General features: G+C 44.7%; 3 protein-coding genes across 4 annotated transcripts; 1 reads left to right on the top strand and 2 right to left on the bottom strand.

Moving 5' to 3' along the window:
• Window positions 1-1,099: 1,099 nt before the first annotated feature.
• Window positions 1,100-4,123, top strand: ypel5 (yippee-like 5). The gene is given in 3 exon segments (NM_001326453.2): window positions 1,100-1,192; window positions 1,846-1,993; window positions 3,252-4,123. Coding segments are annotated over 2 exon segments (366 nt in total). The 5' UTR covers window positions 1,100-1,192; window positions 1,846-1,852; the 3' UTR covers window positions 3,477-4,123.
• A 624-nt stretch (window positions 4,124-4,747) lies between these two features.
• Window positions 4,748-12,587, bottom strand: pcare2 (photoreceptor cilium actin regulator 2). Its single transcript, XM_087297956.1, has 2 exons — window positions 8,907-12,587; window positions 4,748-5,119 (listed from the first exon to the last, which is right to left on the bottom strand). Exons 1-2 carry the CDS (start codon window positions 11,408-11,410, stop codon window positions 5,044-5,046), a joined length of 2,580 nt encoding a protein of 859 aa, XP_087154082.1. The 5' UTR covers window positions 11,411-12,587; the 3' UTR covers window positions 4,748-5,043.
• Window positions 12,146-19,817, bottom strand: olfcb1 (olfactory receptor C family, b1). Of its 2 annotated transcripts, none has more exons than XM_087296388.1 (6): window positions 19,619-19,777; window positions 17,550-17,841; window positions 16,252-17,007; window positions 15,453-15,656; window positions 15,242-15,359; window positions 12,146-13,843 (listed from the first exon to the last, which is right to left on the bottom strand). In XM_087296388.1, the coding sequence occupies exons 2-6, from the start codon at window positions 17,829-17,831 to the stop codon at window positions 12,738-12,740; spliced, it is 2,466 nt and encodes an 821-aa protein (XP_087152514.1). In that variant the 5' UTR covers window positions 17,832-17,841; window positions 19,619-19,777; the 3' UTR covers window positions 12,146-12,737.
• Between the last annotated feature and the right edge of the window lie 306 nt (window positions 19,818-20,123).

Here is a 20,123-nt window from a genome sequence, read left to right as displayed (position 1 = left end):
TATTTCTATAGCACTACAGCACAGGTGTCAAACTCAGTTCCTGGAGGGCCGCAGCTCTGCACACTTTAGTTCCAACACTAATGAAACAGCCCTGATCACACTAATGGAGTTCTTCAGGCTTGTTTGAGACCTACAGGTGAGTGTGTTGGAGCAGGGCTGGAACTGAACTGTGCAGGGCTTCGGCCCTCCAGGATCTGAGTTTGACAGCCCTACTCCACACTGTAAAACTCAAAGCCAAGAGTGAACAGGCAGATAAAGCCAGATGAAACTGAAATCTGGTGTGCGTGTGGGACATGTTCAGCAGAATAGCGGAGGGGTGCTGGTGTAGTTTCAGCTCAAACTGACCCGGTCCACTGAAGAGCAGCTCCACCGGCACAACCCCACAACCAAAACAGCACCGAGACAAAGCCAGAACTCCAGCGACTGACGCAAATCTGGGGAAATCCGGCTCGCTCAGGGACTAGGTCTAAACCAGTGGAGGTCTGCAGTTCATCAGCAGTGGGTGACAGCTCCATCAGTGTGTGACGCCTGTCCTTCAGGATACAGGTGGAGGATTTCAGTCTTGTCCAATCACTGAGCTCTCTGCTGAAGACCAGAGCCAGAACCTCACCGCCCACAGAAACTGCTGATCTGCTGGGATTTTCACGCACAACCATCTCTAGGGTTTACAGAGAATGCTCCGACACAAGGAGATCTCCAGTGAGCGGCAGTCCTGTGGGCGCAAATGCCTTGTTGATGAGGCCAGAGGAGAATGGCCAGACTGGTTCTGTTAGACCTCTATTAAATATCTATTAAAAACAGATATGTTTGCTGGGGATTGTGCCATTATAACAGATCCACACCTCTGACATCTGGCAGGAAGCATGTGAACTGATGTGGTCATGTGACATTGTCATTTCAATAAAATCTATTTATTTTCCAATTTAAAAGTAAAATTTCTTGCACAACAACAACAACAAAAACAACAACAACAACAACAACAACAACAACAACAACAGCAGCATTATTAACGCAACAGACTCGGCCACAATGGGTTAATGAGGCTTGTTGCCATAGTGTCCGGGCACGTGTGATGTGCGCACGCGCGGAGCTCCATACCGGATGTTGACAAACCGTTTTCGTGTGAGGCTGTCAGACAAACGGGGAGAGAAGCGAATCTGCTCGATTTCTCTGAAAACAGGCGACAGAAACGGTGAGATCACGGTCACACGGTCTTCACACATTCAGTTAGAGAAGGCTCATCACTCTGATGATAATCTGAACCGCAGAACTGCTCTCTCTACACTAGTCCACACACGGCGACTGCTCATGCGTCTGTGCGCGCTTGTTTGCCGATGTGTGTGTGCGTGTGTGTGTGTGTGTGTGTGTGTGTGTGTGTGTGTGTGTGTGTGTGTGTGTGTGTGAGTGTGTGAGTGTGTGTCTGATGTGTGTGTAATGTTAATATTGAGCTGAAGTTGTTGTATATTCGCTCATTAGTTCTCAGTGTCAGCGTGTGCTGCGCTCGCTGTGTTGTTTACAGTACTGTGAATATTCCGTCTGACCCGCCTGAAGCCCAGATCAACATCAACACTGATAATTAACTGACTGTCAGCAGTGTTCTGCTCTATAGTCACTCACTGCTGATATGGGTTCACTTTTAATATTTATTCACCTTCATCCCTCTTTTTCTCGACTTTACCTCAGTGTGTTTAGCTGGTGTGTGTGTGTGTGTGTGTGTGTGTGTGTGTGTGTATGTGTGTGTGTGTGTATCTTTATCTGTTTTTTCATGCTGTCTTCATGCTATGGTGTGATTGTCATGGTGACATACTAAACGTGTGTGTGTGTGTGTGTGTGTGTGTGTTTCAGAGTTGCGATGGGTCGAATCTTCCTGGACCACATCGGTGGGACGCGTCTGTTCTCCTGTGCTAACTGTGACACGATTCTGACCAACCGCTCAGAGCTGATCTCCACACGCTTCACCGGCGCCACCGGCCGCGCGTTCCTCTTCAACAAGGTCAGCTTCAGCAGCACACACACACACACACACACACACACACACACACACACACACGTCACAGCTATATTTAATGCAGTATATGACGATGCAGTGAAATCATACTTTGAGAAGGACAGAGCACTGATGAAACAGACATTGATGAAATGGCCTGCACAGAGTCCAGATCTGAATATTGTAGAGGCGGCATGAGCTTCACCTGACAGCCCTAATGTGATAAACTCAGGCAAGAGGTGAAGGACGCCTGATGATGAACATATTTCAGAAAACTCACAGAAAGTCTCTAGAAAACAGGTGTGAATGTGCTTGGTGCAGAAACGGGTCCTGTTCAGCAAATTCACCTGATCAAGTCATTTTTCTGTGATGCAGCCTCTAACAGAAGATCAACTGAAGATGAAAGTTAAATATGGATGAATGCGTACAGCACTGTGTGAACATGACCATGCTGAAGCCTGAGCTACAGATCATCACAGATAGATCTCCAGTTAATGAAGCTGAATAACACTAGACGAGTCTCTGCTTCAGTGGCGTACTGTCACAAACACAGCAGCATGTGTAAAACACACCAAAGAAATGCTTTCACTTTAAATTAAAGCCTAGTCTGATCATGAAAACAAGCAAATTCTCCTTTCATGAGTAAATGTCATGACTGATATACAGTAGCTCCAGCACAGACGCAGCTTTAGATGACTCTACGTGATGCGTGATGCTCTGTTCTAGTGAAGCGATCGGCCGTTGTTCACTTAAAGGTGCAGCGTGTACATTCTTCAGTATCCACAGTTTGTGGTCAGGTGTTTGAGAATCGAGCTCGGTGATCATATGTGTGTCAGTGAAGAGCAATGCTGAGGTCAGACATTCTGCTTCGTGTGTTCAGTGTGTTTGCTTTGCTCTCTATAACCCGCGTCTGCCAGCTTACCTGTGTATAACAGCACCCGGGTTGCCAGATGGAGGAAAACAGCGCATTTCATTTCAGCACTGTAGAATCTGCATGCAGTCTTGATGATGCAAGCTGAGACGCATATCACAGAGATGCAATGTCAGACACACTGCGCTCAATATAGTGAGTGATGTCACTGTGAGGGGCGGGGTTAGTGAGCGTCAGTGTGTGTGGTTGTGTCTGAAAAAGCGCCCTCCAGTGGCCAGCAGCAGCCCATGACATGAGACCGACTTTTAATGAGCAAATAATATAAAGCTCTGGTATTGTGTGTGTGTGTGTGTGTGTGTGTGTGTGTGTGTGTGTGTGTGTGTGTGTGTTCAGGTGGTGAACCTGCAGTACAGTGAGGTGCAGGACCGCGTCATGTTGACGGGCAGACACATGGTGCGGGACGTCAGCTGTAAGAACTGCAACAGTAAGTTGGGCTGGATCTATGAGTTCGCCACCGAGGACAGCCAGCGCTACAAAGAGGGACGCGTCATCCTGGAGCGGGCGCTGGTGCGGGAGAGCGAGGGCTTCGAGGAGCACGTGCCGTCAGATGCATCCTGAACACACACACAAACACACACACACACACACACACACACCAGCACACTGTGAGCGGTTTCTCACACACAACCACACGCATGTAAATAAAGGCACACTCGTACTTCGACACACACACACACACACACACACACACACACACACACACACACACACACACACACACTGTTAGACACTCTGCACACTCTCAAACACTTACACAGATAAACAGACAGACACACACACACACACACACACAGACAGCAGGACAGAGCATCAGCACACTCTGGGTGACACAAACTGTGTGTGTGTGTGTGTGTGTGTGTGTGTGTTTCAGCTGGTTTCCTTCATCTTCTGCTTCTGTGCTAAACTCAAACCAAACTGCAGACAACAACACTGCTTCAAACACACACACACACACGCACGCACGCACACACACACACACACAAACACACACACACACACACACACACACACACACACATAATGACCAGACGCCAGAACACACACACTCAGTCCTGCTGTCTGCTCCGGCATGTTCCTCTGCAGTGTGATGAGGCGTGCAGTTCCTGTTGCTCCTCTGGTTCTGTAAGTCCAGCAGATCTGGAGCTCTCAGTAGATGTTCGCTGTGTTCATTTGACTCCAGCTCAATAAAAGCTTTATTCAGTGTTGATGCTGTCGACTGGAAGATCATTCACTTTAGTGTGTGTGTGTGTGTGTGTGTGTGTGTGTGTGTGTGTGTGTGTGTGTGTGTGTGTGTGTGTTTGTGTTTGTGTGTGTGTGTGTGTGTGTGTGTGTTTGTGTGTGTGTGTACTGTATGTGGAGAATATGCAGTAGCTACGGGTTGGAGCTGTGGCCCTTCAGGAATTGACTTTGACACCTCTGATCCAAACACTGTATTAGAAGAAAGAAGCCCTATTTCATTGACTGACATTTACAAAACCCAATAACACCTGAGACATGAAGAAATCAAGGGTCATTGTAGGAGACTAACACCTCCACCAGGCGGCAGCAGATATCCAAGAACAACTCATTTGGTTTTAGGCTCATCTGCATTCTGATATACAGCAGATATGCGCTCCTTCATTTGATTAACATTATATAATACGTATATACTTATAAACCTCATAGAGACACAGTGAACGTCTCTAATGTCCTCACAAAGACAGTGAAACAAGCCTGGGTGTGTTAAATGGTTGACTTTGTCTTCTGCAGTCGAGTACAGTGCTAAAACATTAATAATAACAATCATCTTCCACTTAAACGCACGAATACAGATTCACAAGACACTCATAAGAGATTAGGAGTGTTCTAGTTTATTATTGATGGTGTCTCAGTAATACAGTGTGTTGAACAGTGAGTACAGTGAGATGAGTCTGGGAAAGGCAGAGTGTATCTGACTGACGCTTGATCTGGTGTTAAACATTAGAAATCAATAGACAGATCCCGCTATAGATAGAGAAGTAAACATGAGCTTAACAGATTGACACAGAGGCGAATGCACACTCTCTAAAGCTCCTGTGAGCATTGTGGTGCTGATATTTCTCTGGAAATGTTTCCCGATATATCCCGGCTCAGGTCTGTAATCCAGCTAATCTGCAATCTGCTGCGGCTGGAGTGTGTTCAGGTGAGAGTCTGCCGGCTCCGGCTCACATTCAGGCCTCGTCCTGTGGGAAACACACAAACAGAACCTCAGGAAACATCCAGACAAACAACACTGCCGGGCCGGTAAAGGCTTTATGCCGTAGATTTAACAGAAGTAAACTTCTCACAGTTCAGCAACGAGTCCTGCAACCCTGATGAAGCTGAGCTCAACACGTAAAGAGGAGTTCAGCATCCGGTCTGCAGGGATCTAATATAAGCTGAAGAGATTTCATAACACATATGTGAAAGGATCATGTTCAGTGGGATCTAATGCTGCGTTTAGGACTGTTTACCAGTCAGTTCAGCCCAAATAAATAAGTTTACTCACTGTGTCCTCTCCCTCAGGTACGTTTAAACCTTCCCCAGTTTCTTTCCCCTGTTCAACACTACAGATGGCATTTTAAAGAAAGATGAAAACCTGTAACCATCCACTGGGAAAAATGCAGTGGAAGTCAATGGTTACAGGTTTTCAGCTTTCTTTAAATGATCTGCTTCAGTGTTCAACAGATGAAGGAAGCTGATAAATGTTTATAACCACTTGAGCGAGAGTAAATGACGGCAACATCTTTATTTTTCAGAGATCTGTCCCTCTGCTCCACACGACACCACATGTGCTTTTCTAATCTGTTTATTAATTAATCAAATACCATTTGTGCTTTCAAGAGAGATGAAGAGAAAGACAGATAGACTCAGGGATAGACTGAGATTGAGATAGATAGATAGATAGATAGATAGATAGATAGATAGATAGATAGATAGATAGATAGATAGATAGATAGATAGATAGATAGATAGATAGATAGATGATAGAAATTTGGATGGACAGACGCTTAGACCAATAGACAGACAGACAGAGAAAAGGACTGATGGACAGTGAGATGATGGATGTATGGACAGACTGGGAGAGGTGTACAGTATGTAGGCCATGCTCCTCCTCCTCCTCCTCCTCCTCCTCCTCCTCCTCCTCGTCGTCAGCACAGGTGAGTGGTTGTTGTCAGTGTTGTCTGATGGTAATCTGCAGGATTAGCCTGAGCTGCACAGATTAAACTCTCAGCACACACACAGCTGACATCTTTCTCTTTCTCTTGTGTTCCTCTGCTTCTATTCATGATCACAACATGATAAGTCTTTAACCTACAGTCATGAGCAATATCCAGACAGACAGAACAGGCTCTTCCTGAGCAACTCAGTACAGTTCACTGACCATTCAGCAGCAGCTTATTAGAGATGCACACTGTCAGCACATTACAGACACGACCAGACAAAGTGTTGTTCCTCTGGGTTTCCCCTGACTTCCCGAAGTAAACGTGTGTGTGTGTGTGTGTGTGTGTGTGTGTGTGTGTGTGTGTGGTGTGTGTGTGTGTATCAGCAGAACAATACTGTCAGATATGTTGGCATAACTTGAGTCTCGTAACACTGCCTTCCTGAACTGAACTGTTAAATCATTTAATTTGCCAATCTTATTAATAATCATGTATATATTCTGCCATAAATATCAAGCTCTTACAGGGTATTTCTGCTGTTCATATCTTTAATTATAGGGCAGTGTAATCGACAGAGATTGTGGATTCTCTTTCTCAGGATGATTACAATATTATAACTCAATATATCTATATCTGCAGCTCTTCAGTGCTAGAGTAGTCTTTAATAAATCAGCAGTGTGTTCTGATTGAACAATAAAGCACTGTTATACACTGGATTTTCTGTCTGTGTTTATTTTGGTCTTGACGGTTTGAGCGATCACTCTGGCTGGATTGAGCATGTTTGAGGACATCCCTGTACAGCGCTGTGTGTTTGACTCTGCTGTTATTAGTGTACGGGCATTAATAAACTGTGGTTCAGCGCTGTGTGTTTGTCAGCCCTGACTCAACTCATCCAGTCAGAATGTTTGTTTGAGAATAACATGTTCATCTTCACAGAAATGCATTCAGTGCATCACCCATCATCACAGTACAGTGGAGAGATCGCTCAGCCGATTCTGTCATCATTACTCCCTTTTACCTGTGTGAATGTCTGTCTTGTGTTAAACACAGAAGATGTTTTGAGGGAAGCCGGACGCCTGTAACTATCCTATCATGGAGCTTAATAGTTTTCAGCTTTCACACCGGACCACCAGGAACAAGTTTGGTGAGCCCTGAACTAGCTGATGTAGTGTCTGTATTAACACAAAAACCCAGTTGACTAATGCAGCTCAGCGGTCCTCCACCTGTCTCTCAGCAGCTGCGTCTGTTCTGTGTGTCTGTAGGCCACCCACTCTAAATCCTCAACCTAATCACACCTGTGTCATCGCATGGCTTATATATAGAGGAAGTAGAGCTGGGTGATGTTGAAGACAAATGAGATACGCAATATATCTGAATGTGTGATATGTGATTCAATATTTTAAAAATATTAATAATGACCGAGATATGTTTGATATTACTTCAGGTAAAAAGGAAACGTCACTGCTGTTTATGAATGTGAACAGTCAAGTTTTACTTGACTTATTAAATATTATAATGATGATTAAATACGTGTCGTCGCTGCTATAGCCAGAGCTGGACAGAGTGCTGAAAAATCAAAAGTACTATTATCTGAGGACAACACTGCTTTAATGCCCAATAATGACGTCAAATGATGATGATATTTGGAAAGTGACCAAAATCCAACACTGAGTCAACATCCTCACCCAACATCACACTGACGTCACATACTGACATTTATTCATCAGGTCTGGCAACCAAAATCCAACATCTGACAGACGTCATAGTGGTAACGTCCACACAACGCCAAGCTGTACCATCATTAGACGTTGATATTTGGTTGATCTTAGGTTTGACGTAGGATTGACAAACAGTTGCTGCAATTCTAAATCCCTCATGTCTTGAGGTAGTTCAGTATGAGGTGATTTACCTTCTATGTGTGATTTGATTGGACGGGAATCACAGGACTGATTTCTCTAATCCCTATAGACAAAACAATATGTGAAGTTTGTTTATAAACTAATTTCGAGAGGATCATGTGCTTATGATTTATCACGGCCGGTCTTGTATTAGCTAATCATTATCTTCCAATCATACGAGCCCTAAGCTACTATAATTAACCACAGTTTTCAGTCCACTTTATCTTTGTTTGGAAGAAACCCCCCTTCCTCCCCAATTCTCCTCCTTTACCATTGATCGGGCGGCGCGGCGGCCCAGTGGTTAGCACTGTGAGCCCCACAGCAAGAACACTGCCGGCCCTGGTTCTGCCAGCCCAGTTGGCATTTTTGTGAGGGGTTTGTATATATTTGTATAGTATAGATACTGCAGTAAACTGTGCTCAAGAGAAAGTAAACGTACACATTTATTAAACTACTTAGTCAATTACAATTCCTGAGAAACACTACTCAGTTACAGTCATGAGTATTTGTGTTTGTTACTGGACCCCACGGCCTATACTGCAGCTCTATCAGCCTGAAAACACCAAGAACAACCAGGTGAGCCAAAGCAGAGTGCAGGTATTCTTTACACTCTTATTGTTTTCTTAAAGGGCCAGGTCAACCAAAACTGAACCTTCTGACATCATTTCCTCATTTTCATCATTCTTCTGTTGAGCACAAAGGGAGATGCTGAAGAATGCTGGAATAAAAACAGACAGTGACTTGCACAGTGTTTTTGATTCTGCATGTAAGTCAATGGCTGAGTTGTTCTTGCATTCTTCAGTGTTTCTTCCTTATAACACTGCTTGGTCATCTCTAAGCATTCATTTGGTTGTGTTTGCTTTAAATCCCTCACCGGCAGATATCGTGATATGCAGATGTGTGATATTTCAGTAATGGAGGACACTCACCCATCGCTAGTGGAGTCTGAGGCGTCCTCGATCAGCCCCTCCTGCGCTCTGATGTCCGGCAGTGGCTCGCTGTGGGCCTGTGGGCAGTGACCTGATGGCTGGAGGTGTCCCATTGACACCCTCCCTCTGGCTGGATCTCCCCATGGCCGGGGAAGTGTGGATGTGCATGAGGGGGGCCACGGTTGGTTCTCCTGACAAAACTTGGCCCGGGCCTCTAAATAAGACTGTGAGCCAGGAGGAAGTGTGTGTGGTTTTGCAGATGGAGTCCACCTCCCATTGGGGGGCCAGGTTGTGGATGGGGGACTCGGCACTGCGTGGTGCACACTGGGGCATGAGGGTGGGAGCCGTGTCCTGGAGACTGGTGGAGTGGTTGGAGGATAACACTTGGTGTACAGCGACGCGTTCTCTCCCTCTGTCACCTGTGTATAATCCCGCTCAATGCTGGAGCCCAGGAAAGCATCTTGTCTCGAAGGCCGAGAGGAGCTGATGGAGCAGCGCTGCACGTTGGCCCGGCTGAGTGGCACAGGCTGTCTCTGGGTCAGAGTGCGCTGACCTCGGCATTGCACATCATGAGGCCCTTCTTCAGCAGATGGTCCAGCACTGCTGCTGTACGAGCTGTCCATGAGCATCTCTGGAGGCGGAGGCGGGAGGCTGTCCAGGTCCAGGATCTCAGGTCTGTCAGACAGCAGATGTAGGTCGGCACCGGTGGTCAGCGCTGCTCTGCTGTTCTGCAGAAGTGGCAGACTGCATTTCTTGTGGCCTCTGGCCCTTACTGGTCTTTGGTCTAAAAGGCGTTGTCTTGAACTGTCCTCCACTCCTTGGCTGAAAGTGTTGATGAGCCTCCTGACAGCATTTCGCCCCGGTGGCTCTGGAGTAAAGGTCGGAGGAGAGCTGGGTGGAGCTGCTCTGAAAGGCCCTTTGCTGCCATACTGAAGGCCGTAGTATCTGTCTGCACTGGGTGCCCCTGATGAACCACCTCTGATCTTTGACCGAACACGGCCTTCCGGTAAACAGTTTTTCCTCCTCCAGTGCTGTGCGTGCTGGTTTCTCTGATATCCCAGTTTCTCATGAGGATCTGAGTCTTTCTCTTCGCTGCACAAACACTCTGCAGATTGAGAGCGCTTTGGTCCTCTTAAATGGCGGTGCTTTGGTTTCATCTGTAAAGTGTTGTTGTCTGCTGTTTTCGGCCGTCTGATTTTCCTCTTCAGATAGCTGGCCTTGGCTGGTTCCTGAAGCCCACCCTGGAAAGCAGGACGGCTGGTGTGTGCTTCAGAAAAGCCACACGTTGTCTCAATCTTCTTGTCCTCTTGCACCTCCAGCTCATCTTTGCCACTGGCTTCCTCCTCGGGTTCTGCATCTTCATCATCCTCTTCATCATCCTCATCATCTTCTGAAACTGGCTCACTGGCGTGCTGCTGGTCTAGAGATGCACTATTGTTGAAGGCAGATGTTATTCCAGCATTTGCTCCTGATCCTGAACTCCCCCTGCTGCGACGCTGTCGCTCTGACCCATTCTGACAGTCGTTCTCGGCACCGATGCCGCTGTCCTCACTGTGGAGTGCAGAGTCCTCAGGACCAGGCTTTCTGAAGGCAGCTGCCTCCACATGGCACAGGACCTGCTTCAGGCGCTCCTCAGCCGCACGTTTAGCCAGAAGCTTCTCTCCTATGAGCTCAGACATGGAGCCAAAGTACTGGGCTAGTTCCTGTAGGGCCGAGTCGCTCCGGCATCTGACAGAGTCTCCCATCGAGGCCATGTTCACTGTGGAGTGGAGGAGCATCTGCTGCAGCAGCTCGGATGGCAGCGGGGAGCCGGTCTGGCCATTGGCTGCTGTAGGGGGATAGTCTTTGAGAGAAGCGGGCCATGTCATGTTGTGTCCGTGTTCCCTCAGCAGCTGCTCGCCGTCAGCAGCCAGGTCCTCCAGAGCCTGGTTGATCTCCTCGAAGTGGAGGACTACCGAAGCCACCGTGGTCTGTAGAGAGCGCTGGGTCTGTGCAGCCTGACCTAGGAGCCCCAGGAGAGCCTCGTATTTGGATATGCTGGGGTTCAGGTACGCATAGGCTGCCTGGTGGGCTATCAGTACAAACTCCGCTTTGGCCAGCACATGGGAGTTTTTTCTCAGTCTGGGTTTCCTTTGCTTCTTTCGCTTCACCTGCTTTTCTCTGGTCTTTTTCTCCTCCACTGCTTCTTCCTGCTGTTCTAGGAGAGTCTCTTGTGCTCTTTGCTCATCATGAGAACTGATTATCTCCAGAATCTTCTCAGCAGCATCTTCTCGCACTATTGCTGTGGCATCACAGACTACATCATCTACTGAATGCCTCTTACCCTCAGAGTGTTTTGCAGGTTCCTCTATCTCTGTTTCCGCTAGTTCTTCTGAATCCTCTGCTTTGGACTGAATCTGATCTCCGCCTGACAGCAGGTTGGGGTTTTTCTTGCTTTCTGCTGGCCCAGAGGGTAAAGCAGGCCTTTTACTGAAGAGTTGTCCTTTAGAGGGAGAGCAGCCCATGTTGATGAGAGAATGATCCTCCTTTCTTTTTCAGCAGGTTTGTCGAACGCAGATATGAAGCTCAACTGTACATTCTTTGTCTGCTTTTCCAGCCTTCTTGATTTATTTGACTATATACCTTCTGTCCAGTTGCTGTTTTGTTCCACAGACAGGACAGGATTGAAGCTTAAGTCTTTCCCACACACACATATGCTCACACTTCAGGAGGAAAGCGCATGCGTAAGACTATAAGCTCATCTGGCTAATAAGATGCCCTGCTGGTTACCAAGTCTTATTAGAGTTTACCCCTGATAAACTCTGATTCAATTAAAGTCTGTTGTCTTTCTGTGTTATATATCCATGTTATATGCATAATAATCAAAATATATCTTAAAAATCCTGTGACTTGATTGTTTTGTAAAAAGGGTTAACAATGAAAAACAAGAGAAGCATTTGGTGACGTGTGTTTTGTCCTGGCAGCAGTAGCACAGGGTAAACTGAGTTAAACGTGTCGTGGATCAGGAGTATTTGTAGGAGTTTTCTCTGGACTGAAATCCTCTCCGGGACTCTGTCAGTGATTTCTGCAACCTGCTGTCAGAGATGAGGATTTAATCAGGGTTTATAAACGCTTTACAGGAATGACAATCAGTGGCAGACAATAACAACAATATGAAGGACCAACTCTCAAATCAGTTTAATGAGGTTTATACACACATATTTAACAGTCTGTAAAGAAACAGCTGTACAACAGCAGCATGAAATTGGTTGATTTTTTTATTTATTGTGATCACATAGTTTATTATGACTATTAGTACAACAATATGTAAATGACTCCCTTTTAAAAACAGACACCCTAACCCTGTATAAAAGGTTTAAGACACCACTTAATCATTCTAAGTTACTGTGGATTAATTAGATATAGTTTGACTAAAATATAATTATTTGTTTTAATAACAGAGTTCTGTCAGTTAATTGTCCCTTAACATTTAGTTATTTGTGACTCTGGGATTTTGGATTAATAATGTGCTAAGCATTTCCATTGGACAGTTTTAAAGTTGATTTGTCAATATTTCAATTTCTTTGGACCCAGATTCCAGACTTTCAAATGATATCTTTGTCAAATATCATCCTAACAAAGTTTACATTTAAGTATATTTATTTATTCAGCTTTCAGGTATTGCATAATAATTAAATTGAATAAAAAACCAAAACAATAAAAAAGCACCATTTTAGCAGTTTTTCAGAGATGTGTTGCTTGTTGATCACCCAGAGTATTCAGAAATACTTTATGTGGAAAAAATCTTTAGTTTATTAAAATGTAAACTTAGTTTAAGCCCTGTGTGTTTATTCATTTAGTAATGTGTCTTCGTCTGGTCTGCACACGGTGGGTCACGGTCTGCTCTGCACCGCCTCTCTCTGCATGAAATAACTCCACAGATTTTAAGGCAGGATCTTTGGAAACGGGGCTGATCTCTGCTGATACTTCTTCACAGATGATGCCCGAGACTGTGACTACAGCAATATCTGCACTGGTCATCTCGTCTCTAATGCGTCTGGTCAGCCTGCCTAGGATAATCGCCCTAGAGTTCTCGGACAGCTCCCACAGCACCACATAACACTTGGGGAGAAAATGACAGAACATGATGCCGTAGTTGGAGGCCAGGATGGCTGAGGCCTGTACGATGTGCCGCTGCTCTGTCCTGTTTCTGTCAATGTAAATGGGAATGAAGCAAAGCCAGACGAACAGATGGATCAGCATGCTGAAGATGATGACTCCGGTTTCGTTGAAATCCTGCGGGACTTTTCTGCCTTTAAACGCAAGAAAGAAACAGGTGAAGGCCAGCAGAGCGATGTAGCCATGCATTGCCCCAAAACCTGCAATAGAGCCTTCATTACAGATGACATATTTGATCAAGCCACTTCCTGGCCACAGAGGATCTGGGTAAGGAGACTTTAAAATCAGCCAGAACAGTAGGATGATGGCTTGACCCCCAGTCAGCAGGACCAGGATGATCAGAGGCTTGTAGAGTTTCTTAAGCTCATGCTGCTTTTGTGGATTGAAGACTAGGAAGGCCAGGAAGGTGCGAAAGGCTTTAACCAGGATGCAGGAAACACACAGGGTGAAGCCGAGGCTGTACACGGCTTGCTGTGCTCTGCACAGATGCTCATTTGGTCTGCCGATGAACATGATCACGCTGATGAAGCTGGCCGTCAGCCCCAGAAGCATGAACCCTGACATTGTGCCGTCCGCCTTTTTGATGACCATCGTGTTCCTGTGCACACAGAAGAGGATGGACGAAACCAACACCAGAAGCAGGCCTATAGCAGTGGCCGCTAACAGAGTTATGGGGTAACCATCCGTCCAGAACAGATACTGCTCCTTGACGATCTCACATTGGGTTGCTCCTTTAAGAGATGACTGCCCGTCAGGACACTTCAGGCATTCAGACTGATCTGGAAAAGCAAACATGCAAACAGTCATGACATGTGAGATAGAAAAGCAGCTCTAATGTTTAATATTCTAAAGTCTAGCAGCGATGGGTCCACTAAAGCTGGTGTCCTACAAAGTTTAGCAATACGCCTGCCTATAGATTTCTAGGGTCTGGAAGACCGTGATTAGCATGATCAGTGGTTTTTGATTGGTGTTGGACTCTGCAGGACACCAGCCCTTCAGCACTGAGTTTGTCCTCAGATACTGTCATTAGCTTAATGTTGGGATTTGAGTTTTGCAAAATCAATAACGTTTGTTCTACAGTGGGTTTCCAAAAAAATTGTGGTTATGAGTGCATAACTTCGCTTACTGGGATGTTAAGGGTGCTGTAAGTTTTTTGAGTCTTCTAAGATATCATTTACAGGCCATAATGTGTTGCATATGTTTCAGAAATTGCTAAGTGAACATCTGAAAAACAGTGGCAAAGTCAGTGATTCTGCTTTGAATCGTGTGCTGGGATGTCTGTCTCTGTTTTGATCTCTATAACCCACCCACAGCCAGCTTTCCCAACGACATTTCAGCACCCCAGGTTTCCGGTTTTTGAAAAAGATTGTATTTTATTTCAGTCTTGAAGGCGCCTCAGTTTGTGCATGAATACCCAGTGTTTTTGTATGTGATTTCTCCAGGTGCTCTAGCTTCCAACAAACCCATATGCTATAGGTGAACTGGAGAAACTAAATTAGCCGTAGTATACAAGTGTGTTTGTGAATGATAGTGTGTGTGGGTTTTTCCAGCACTGGCAGTTCACGAGATAGTGTGCTCTTAGTGCTGGGTTGGGGCTGAAAGGGCATCCATTTTGTAAAAGATATGCCAGAGTAATTGGCGGTTCATTCTGCTGTGATGACCCAGGGACTAAGCAAAGATAGTGAGGTTAGGCATTGGTCCTTATTCAGCAAATGCATTTTGCAATGCATTTTGCTCAACTGAAAGCAAGGCCTCTAACATTCAAACCTCTGAATGAAACGCTTAGAACAGCACACTTCCTGCTTAGGAAAAATGGGGTACGCTTTATTAAATTAGATCCAGGGTTTAGACCACAGAACTGAAACACTGGTCAATTTAATATTGGATGTTTCATGGCTAAATGTGAGCAGCTGGTGGTCAATCTTCTTTGATCTTCATCCAACAGTAAGAGCAGAGTGTGAAGGGTTAACGTCTGATGATGTTGTGGGTCTGCTGGGATACTTGACAAGGCTTAATTCACTTATTACCCTTTGAACTAAAAATGCTTCTGTGGAACTGGAATCATGGCAGAATATCCTGTGATGTGCACTTTGTTGAATGGAAAAAACTCTGAAGCAGTTAAGGACTAAGTAAGAACCCAGAGGGAAATGCTCATACGGTTGAATCAGCATGATCACCTGATGCGTTGGTGTAGTATCCCACATCGCAGGGGACGCACTTGTAGCAGCAGGTGATGTTTGACTGCTTCTTCACTGTTCCCGGTTGGCAGAACTGAGAGCAACTGGAGCTGAGGAGCTGGTGGATGGAGGAGTGTGAGTGTCTGCAGTCATCAATATGCACTTTCCACTGAAGGACAGAGGTGTTAGCTTAAAATACTTCAGCACTTACCGTTTCATTGATCCAGTGGTATTCACTAAAGATTTCCACATCTCCTTTTTTAATGAGGAATTTCCCCACAGGCTCAATCATTCTCTCTTCATTATTTTCCTTCCACATTATGACATCATAACCATCCGTGAAGTCACCATTTTCATTAAAGAAATAAGAGTTGCCGTCGAGTGTGAAATTGACTCTGCGCATGCTTGCCACGAGCTGCGAAACAAGGATTAAACGTCAATCCTGTGGTCGTTCATGGCTGTTCAGAACTCTGCAGAATATGTCATTTGACAATGCTAACGTCAACAAACAGTAAGGAGAACTTATACATCAAGGCTTATGCCCAAACTTGTTTTGTCCCTCCTGCAGACGTTAAGTCTCTGAAAGATCTGAGGTCAATATTTCAGCAGTTAAATTATTTTACCTCCAACATTCAATTTATCATTCAGACTACAACTCCCAGAAGCCCTCATTTCTGGGGCTGAGTTCATTCACAGCTGACTTGCATTACATCCCATTATAAATGGCCATTCGTACCTCTTGATCCTCTCTATGTATTGATTTGCCCTGGCCATCATTACTGAGCATTCCTTGTTTGTTTGCCTATCATGGTTTTCACATTCTTGCTGCCTGCCCTTACTTGGATTGTTTATTCTGTAATGTGGTTTTGGGAGCGTCACATCTTTACAGGCAAGTAAAGCTGAAGTCTTGGAGATCTCTGACCCACGCTAATGAATGGTTAATCACTGAGCTTAACCCCAACTGCGTTCTCACCATTATGAGTTTCCTGACAGAGTCTGAGAATCCTCACCTGCCACGGAGGGAAGTTGGTCTCAGACGAGCAGGTGGTGTCGTTGCACTTCAATAGTTCCCTGAGCCCATGTGCTATTGCGTATATGGCCACTCTCTCTCGATAGGCCTCCCTCAGCTCCACTGCGTACAGCACATCATCTGTGGTGCAGTTGGACGGCCACAGCGAGCAGTTCAGCCTCAGCTGCTGGTACTCCTCGATGAAGTCGTTCTTCCCTCCAGGTGTTGGCCTCAGGTTCCTCAAGTAGTCTTCAAACCCTGGAATGTTTCCCAAAGAAAAAGAAAAGCCAAAGATTGGGCCCACTTTGTTGATGTCCTTCATCTGGGTTAGTGGGCGAAACATGGACCAGGCGTCGCTCGCGATCCAGACTCTGCTAGTGTTGGTCTTGATCATCTCCTTAAAGAGCTTCTCCACCAGCTGCGGCTTCAGGATGAGCAGCGTCACATTAGCAGAGGATGATCTTATAGCATTTGCAGCTTCTTGGATGTACTTATCTACATCCACCTGGTCTAAGTAGTGCGGCACCACTTTCTCAAAGTCTGCACATATTTTGCCCTGTGACTCCTCCATGAAGCTCTGATAGGCTCCTCTACCATAGTCATCATCTCCGTACACGACACCGACCCAGTTCCAGGAGAAATGAGACATGAGCTTGACCAGCGCCTGAGCCTGGTACACATCACTGGGAATCACACGCATGAAGGACGGGTAGCGCAGTTTATCACTCAGAACCGGAGAAGAGGAGGACGTGCTGACCTGGGGACAGATCAAGTGTTTCCTTCAGTTACTGATAATACCCTTTCAGGAAAACAACTGAATAAACACTAGACAGGAGACAAATACAATTATAAAATTAACAAATTTACCAAAAATTGTAGACAAAATCAAATCATCAAGATCCAAAAACATGCTACTCTGATTTCTAAATCATTCTGCTAACTTAGCAAGGAAGCCAGATCAATAGTTGTCCCAAACTAAAAATTAAACACAATCCCTACAGAACACATAGAATAAATCTTGCCATCATAAGGAAAAGTGTTTGATTTTTAGTTTGGGATTTAATGGTTAGAGTCGGAGTACAGGGACATGTCCCAGCAGGGTTTAATTCCAACTTAATTAGGGTTAAAGCTAACTATGTAGAGCTGTGGCTCTCCAGGAACTCCAGGAGCCTGACACCTGTGCATTGGAGAGTTGGACTTATTGATCCAAATGTTGCTGGATTGAGTGCCAGAAATGGCAGGAATTGTAGATGTGGAGAGTAGATGTGACTTTAATAAGGTAGAGAGTTCAGAAGTTACCTGAGGAACGAGGTAGAGGCTGAGGAGCTTGGCGATAGCGATGGATAACTCAGAGTATCTTTCTCCCATTATTGCTTTGGATGGTGGACAGAAGTCTGAATAGTCCAAAAGGGCCGGTAAGGATCCGTTGATGGCCAGTAGATGCTCCAGGCAGTGCAGTGCTTTGGTGGGAGATGCACAAGGGTCACAGATTTTATATCCCAGCTTAATCCCCGGGAGAAAATTAGAATTGTTGATCTCCTCGACTGTGTGGATGGCACCCAGCGACTGTACAAATGTCATCAGATCAAAACTGGCAAAAAAGAATATGAGCTTGCTTAATTCTGGTGACCGTTTTTGAACAGTTTTTTCTTCACTATTGATGAGTTAACTTTAATTAACCCTAATGTTCAGCAGAGGAAAAGTGTTGTTGTTTATCACTGTACAGAAAGCAAGGTGAAGCATGGCAGGGTTTAGTCTCATTGCCTCTGTCATTTTTATAGTAATTCTCCCAAACATAATAAGTTTAATATAAGTGTGGGGACTTAATGATACAGACACAGATAACTGAGAGGACACCTGTTATCAGAATCACCTTGATCGAGGGCCATTTTGGTCAAAATTTGAAGGTCAGACCTCTTTTGTTGCTGGACAGAACAGGAAGTTGAGGCTATCGACCTTGTGACTGGTTCATCACCAGTTATCATCTTACCCACTATACTGATCAAGTTCACTCAAGATGAATGATTTACTGAGTTTTTTCTTAAGAAAGAGCTTGTGCCTTATGAAATGAGATTTTTAACCTTCTTTCAAGACGAATTGAAGAAGAATTGACTTTGGTCCAAAACAGATAATCAAAATACTCTCTGAATTTTATCAACCTTTACCAAACATTAAAGTTCATCAGATCATCCTCAAAACAATGATAGCAGACTTTTAATGATTGTCTTTCTAGTGCTCTTGTATGACCCCTGAATGCTGTTTATGATAACAATGCATTAATCATGTCACCATTATGCTTTATCACAAATATACCATCATGTGTATGTTATTTGAGGCGAAAAAGGTTCCCTTCGATGTTAAACACAGAAACAAAAGGCACCATCATTATAGCTTTGTTAACTGTTTACAAACAGAAGTGAGAGGCGGGCACAGTGCTGCCAACTTGGCCACTTTAGCACTATATTTAGCAGCAAATCTAGCGACTTTTTGTGTTACTTGAGATTTTTTAGACTCTCATGTGTCCATACTGTACTGTCCCTTCTCTTTTCGATGAGCAGCGGGTGATGTTGTCAGCCCCTCCCCGCCTTCAGAGCACTCACAGGTAGCCCAGTCCTCATACAGCAATCTCTCTCCCACCTGCAGCCTGACAGCAGATCACCCCTCTGCATACTGACGGCAAATGATTTAGCACCGGGAGTATGAGGTATCCCCATTGTACAGTCAAACCGATCTGCTTCTCTTTTATTTTAACAGTTTAATTTGACTGTTTATACTTCTCTTGTTCACAATCCCAGATATCCCAGTGACAGTTTTGGAACTTGTCTAAGTTTATTACATATGAAAGATTACTGCAAATTCATTACACATCCATCCTTATTTACTATAGTTAAACAGCAATAAATTTTGTTCAATTGACATGCATGCATAAAGCATAGTACAAATATACTAATTCAATTATTCAATAAAATTCACATCACAGAAATTATTACATATGTTTAAACTATACCATGTATGTGAAAGTGCCAGTATATGTATATATAAAGCACAAAATTCTGTAAACAAATAGTAAATGCTGTTTAAAATGCAATCAGCGTTGTAATTAATCTCAATAATATTCATATATGCAGTCCACAACATAAATTAATTAAGAACAAATAATTAATTAATGAGAACAAAAGGCATTTAAGTTACATTTTGACCACTAAAGTTTTTAATGTTCCTGGTTTCCATTTCTGAACTTAGCATTGGTTAGTATGCATATCTTCTTATTTGCTGTAGCAGCATGTCATAATATGATTTGGTGTTGTGCATACTCACTCAGAGCAGATGAATGGCTGTGGTCTGGTTCGCTGGTGAAGGTTCCTCACCTTAGAGTGAATTGAGCTCAGGATTGCGATGTTGACGTCTCCATTTAAATACGCGCCGCACATGGAGTCTACTGGGTCACAGCGGAGCCACGAGACCCAGCTCAGCATCATCAGCCCCAGCACACAGAGCTGTCCTGCAGCCTTCATGATGGACACTGTGCAGAATCACTGCCGCTCCGCTATTTACAGCAGAACTGGTCCTGCTTTCTGGGTGTTGTGAGCTGGAAGGCTGGTTTTGGAGGTAAATGTGTCTGAATGTTACCTCTGATAGACTTCTGGAGGATTTCCCAAAGACTGAAATGAGAGAATTGGGGAAATTAACCTGCTCGGTGGCATTTCTGTGGCCCATGATCAGAATCTGGAGTCAGTCTGAAAGGTTACAGTAAAACGGAAGCTTTACTTTTTATTTGGGATGGTAAGAAATTATGGCATAACGAGTGTGAGAACAGCTAAATCTCTCCATAATATCAGACCTTGACCACTGTTAAGGAATTTCCTGAGGCAA

Source organism: Danio rerio, chromosome 20, assembly GCF_052040795.2.
Source record: "Danio rerio strain M-AB ecotype USA chromosome 20, GRCz13ab, whole genome shotgun sequence".
Classification (NCBI taxonomy): domain Eukaryota; kingdom Metazoa; phylum Chordata; class Actinopteri; order Cypriniformes; family Danionidae; genus Danio; species Danio rerio.
The sequence above is the reverse complement of the archived record's forward strand: the minus strand, read 5'-3'. Positions and strand labels throughout refer to the sequence as shown.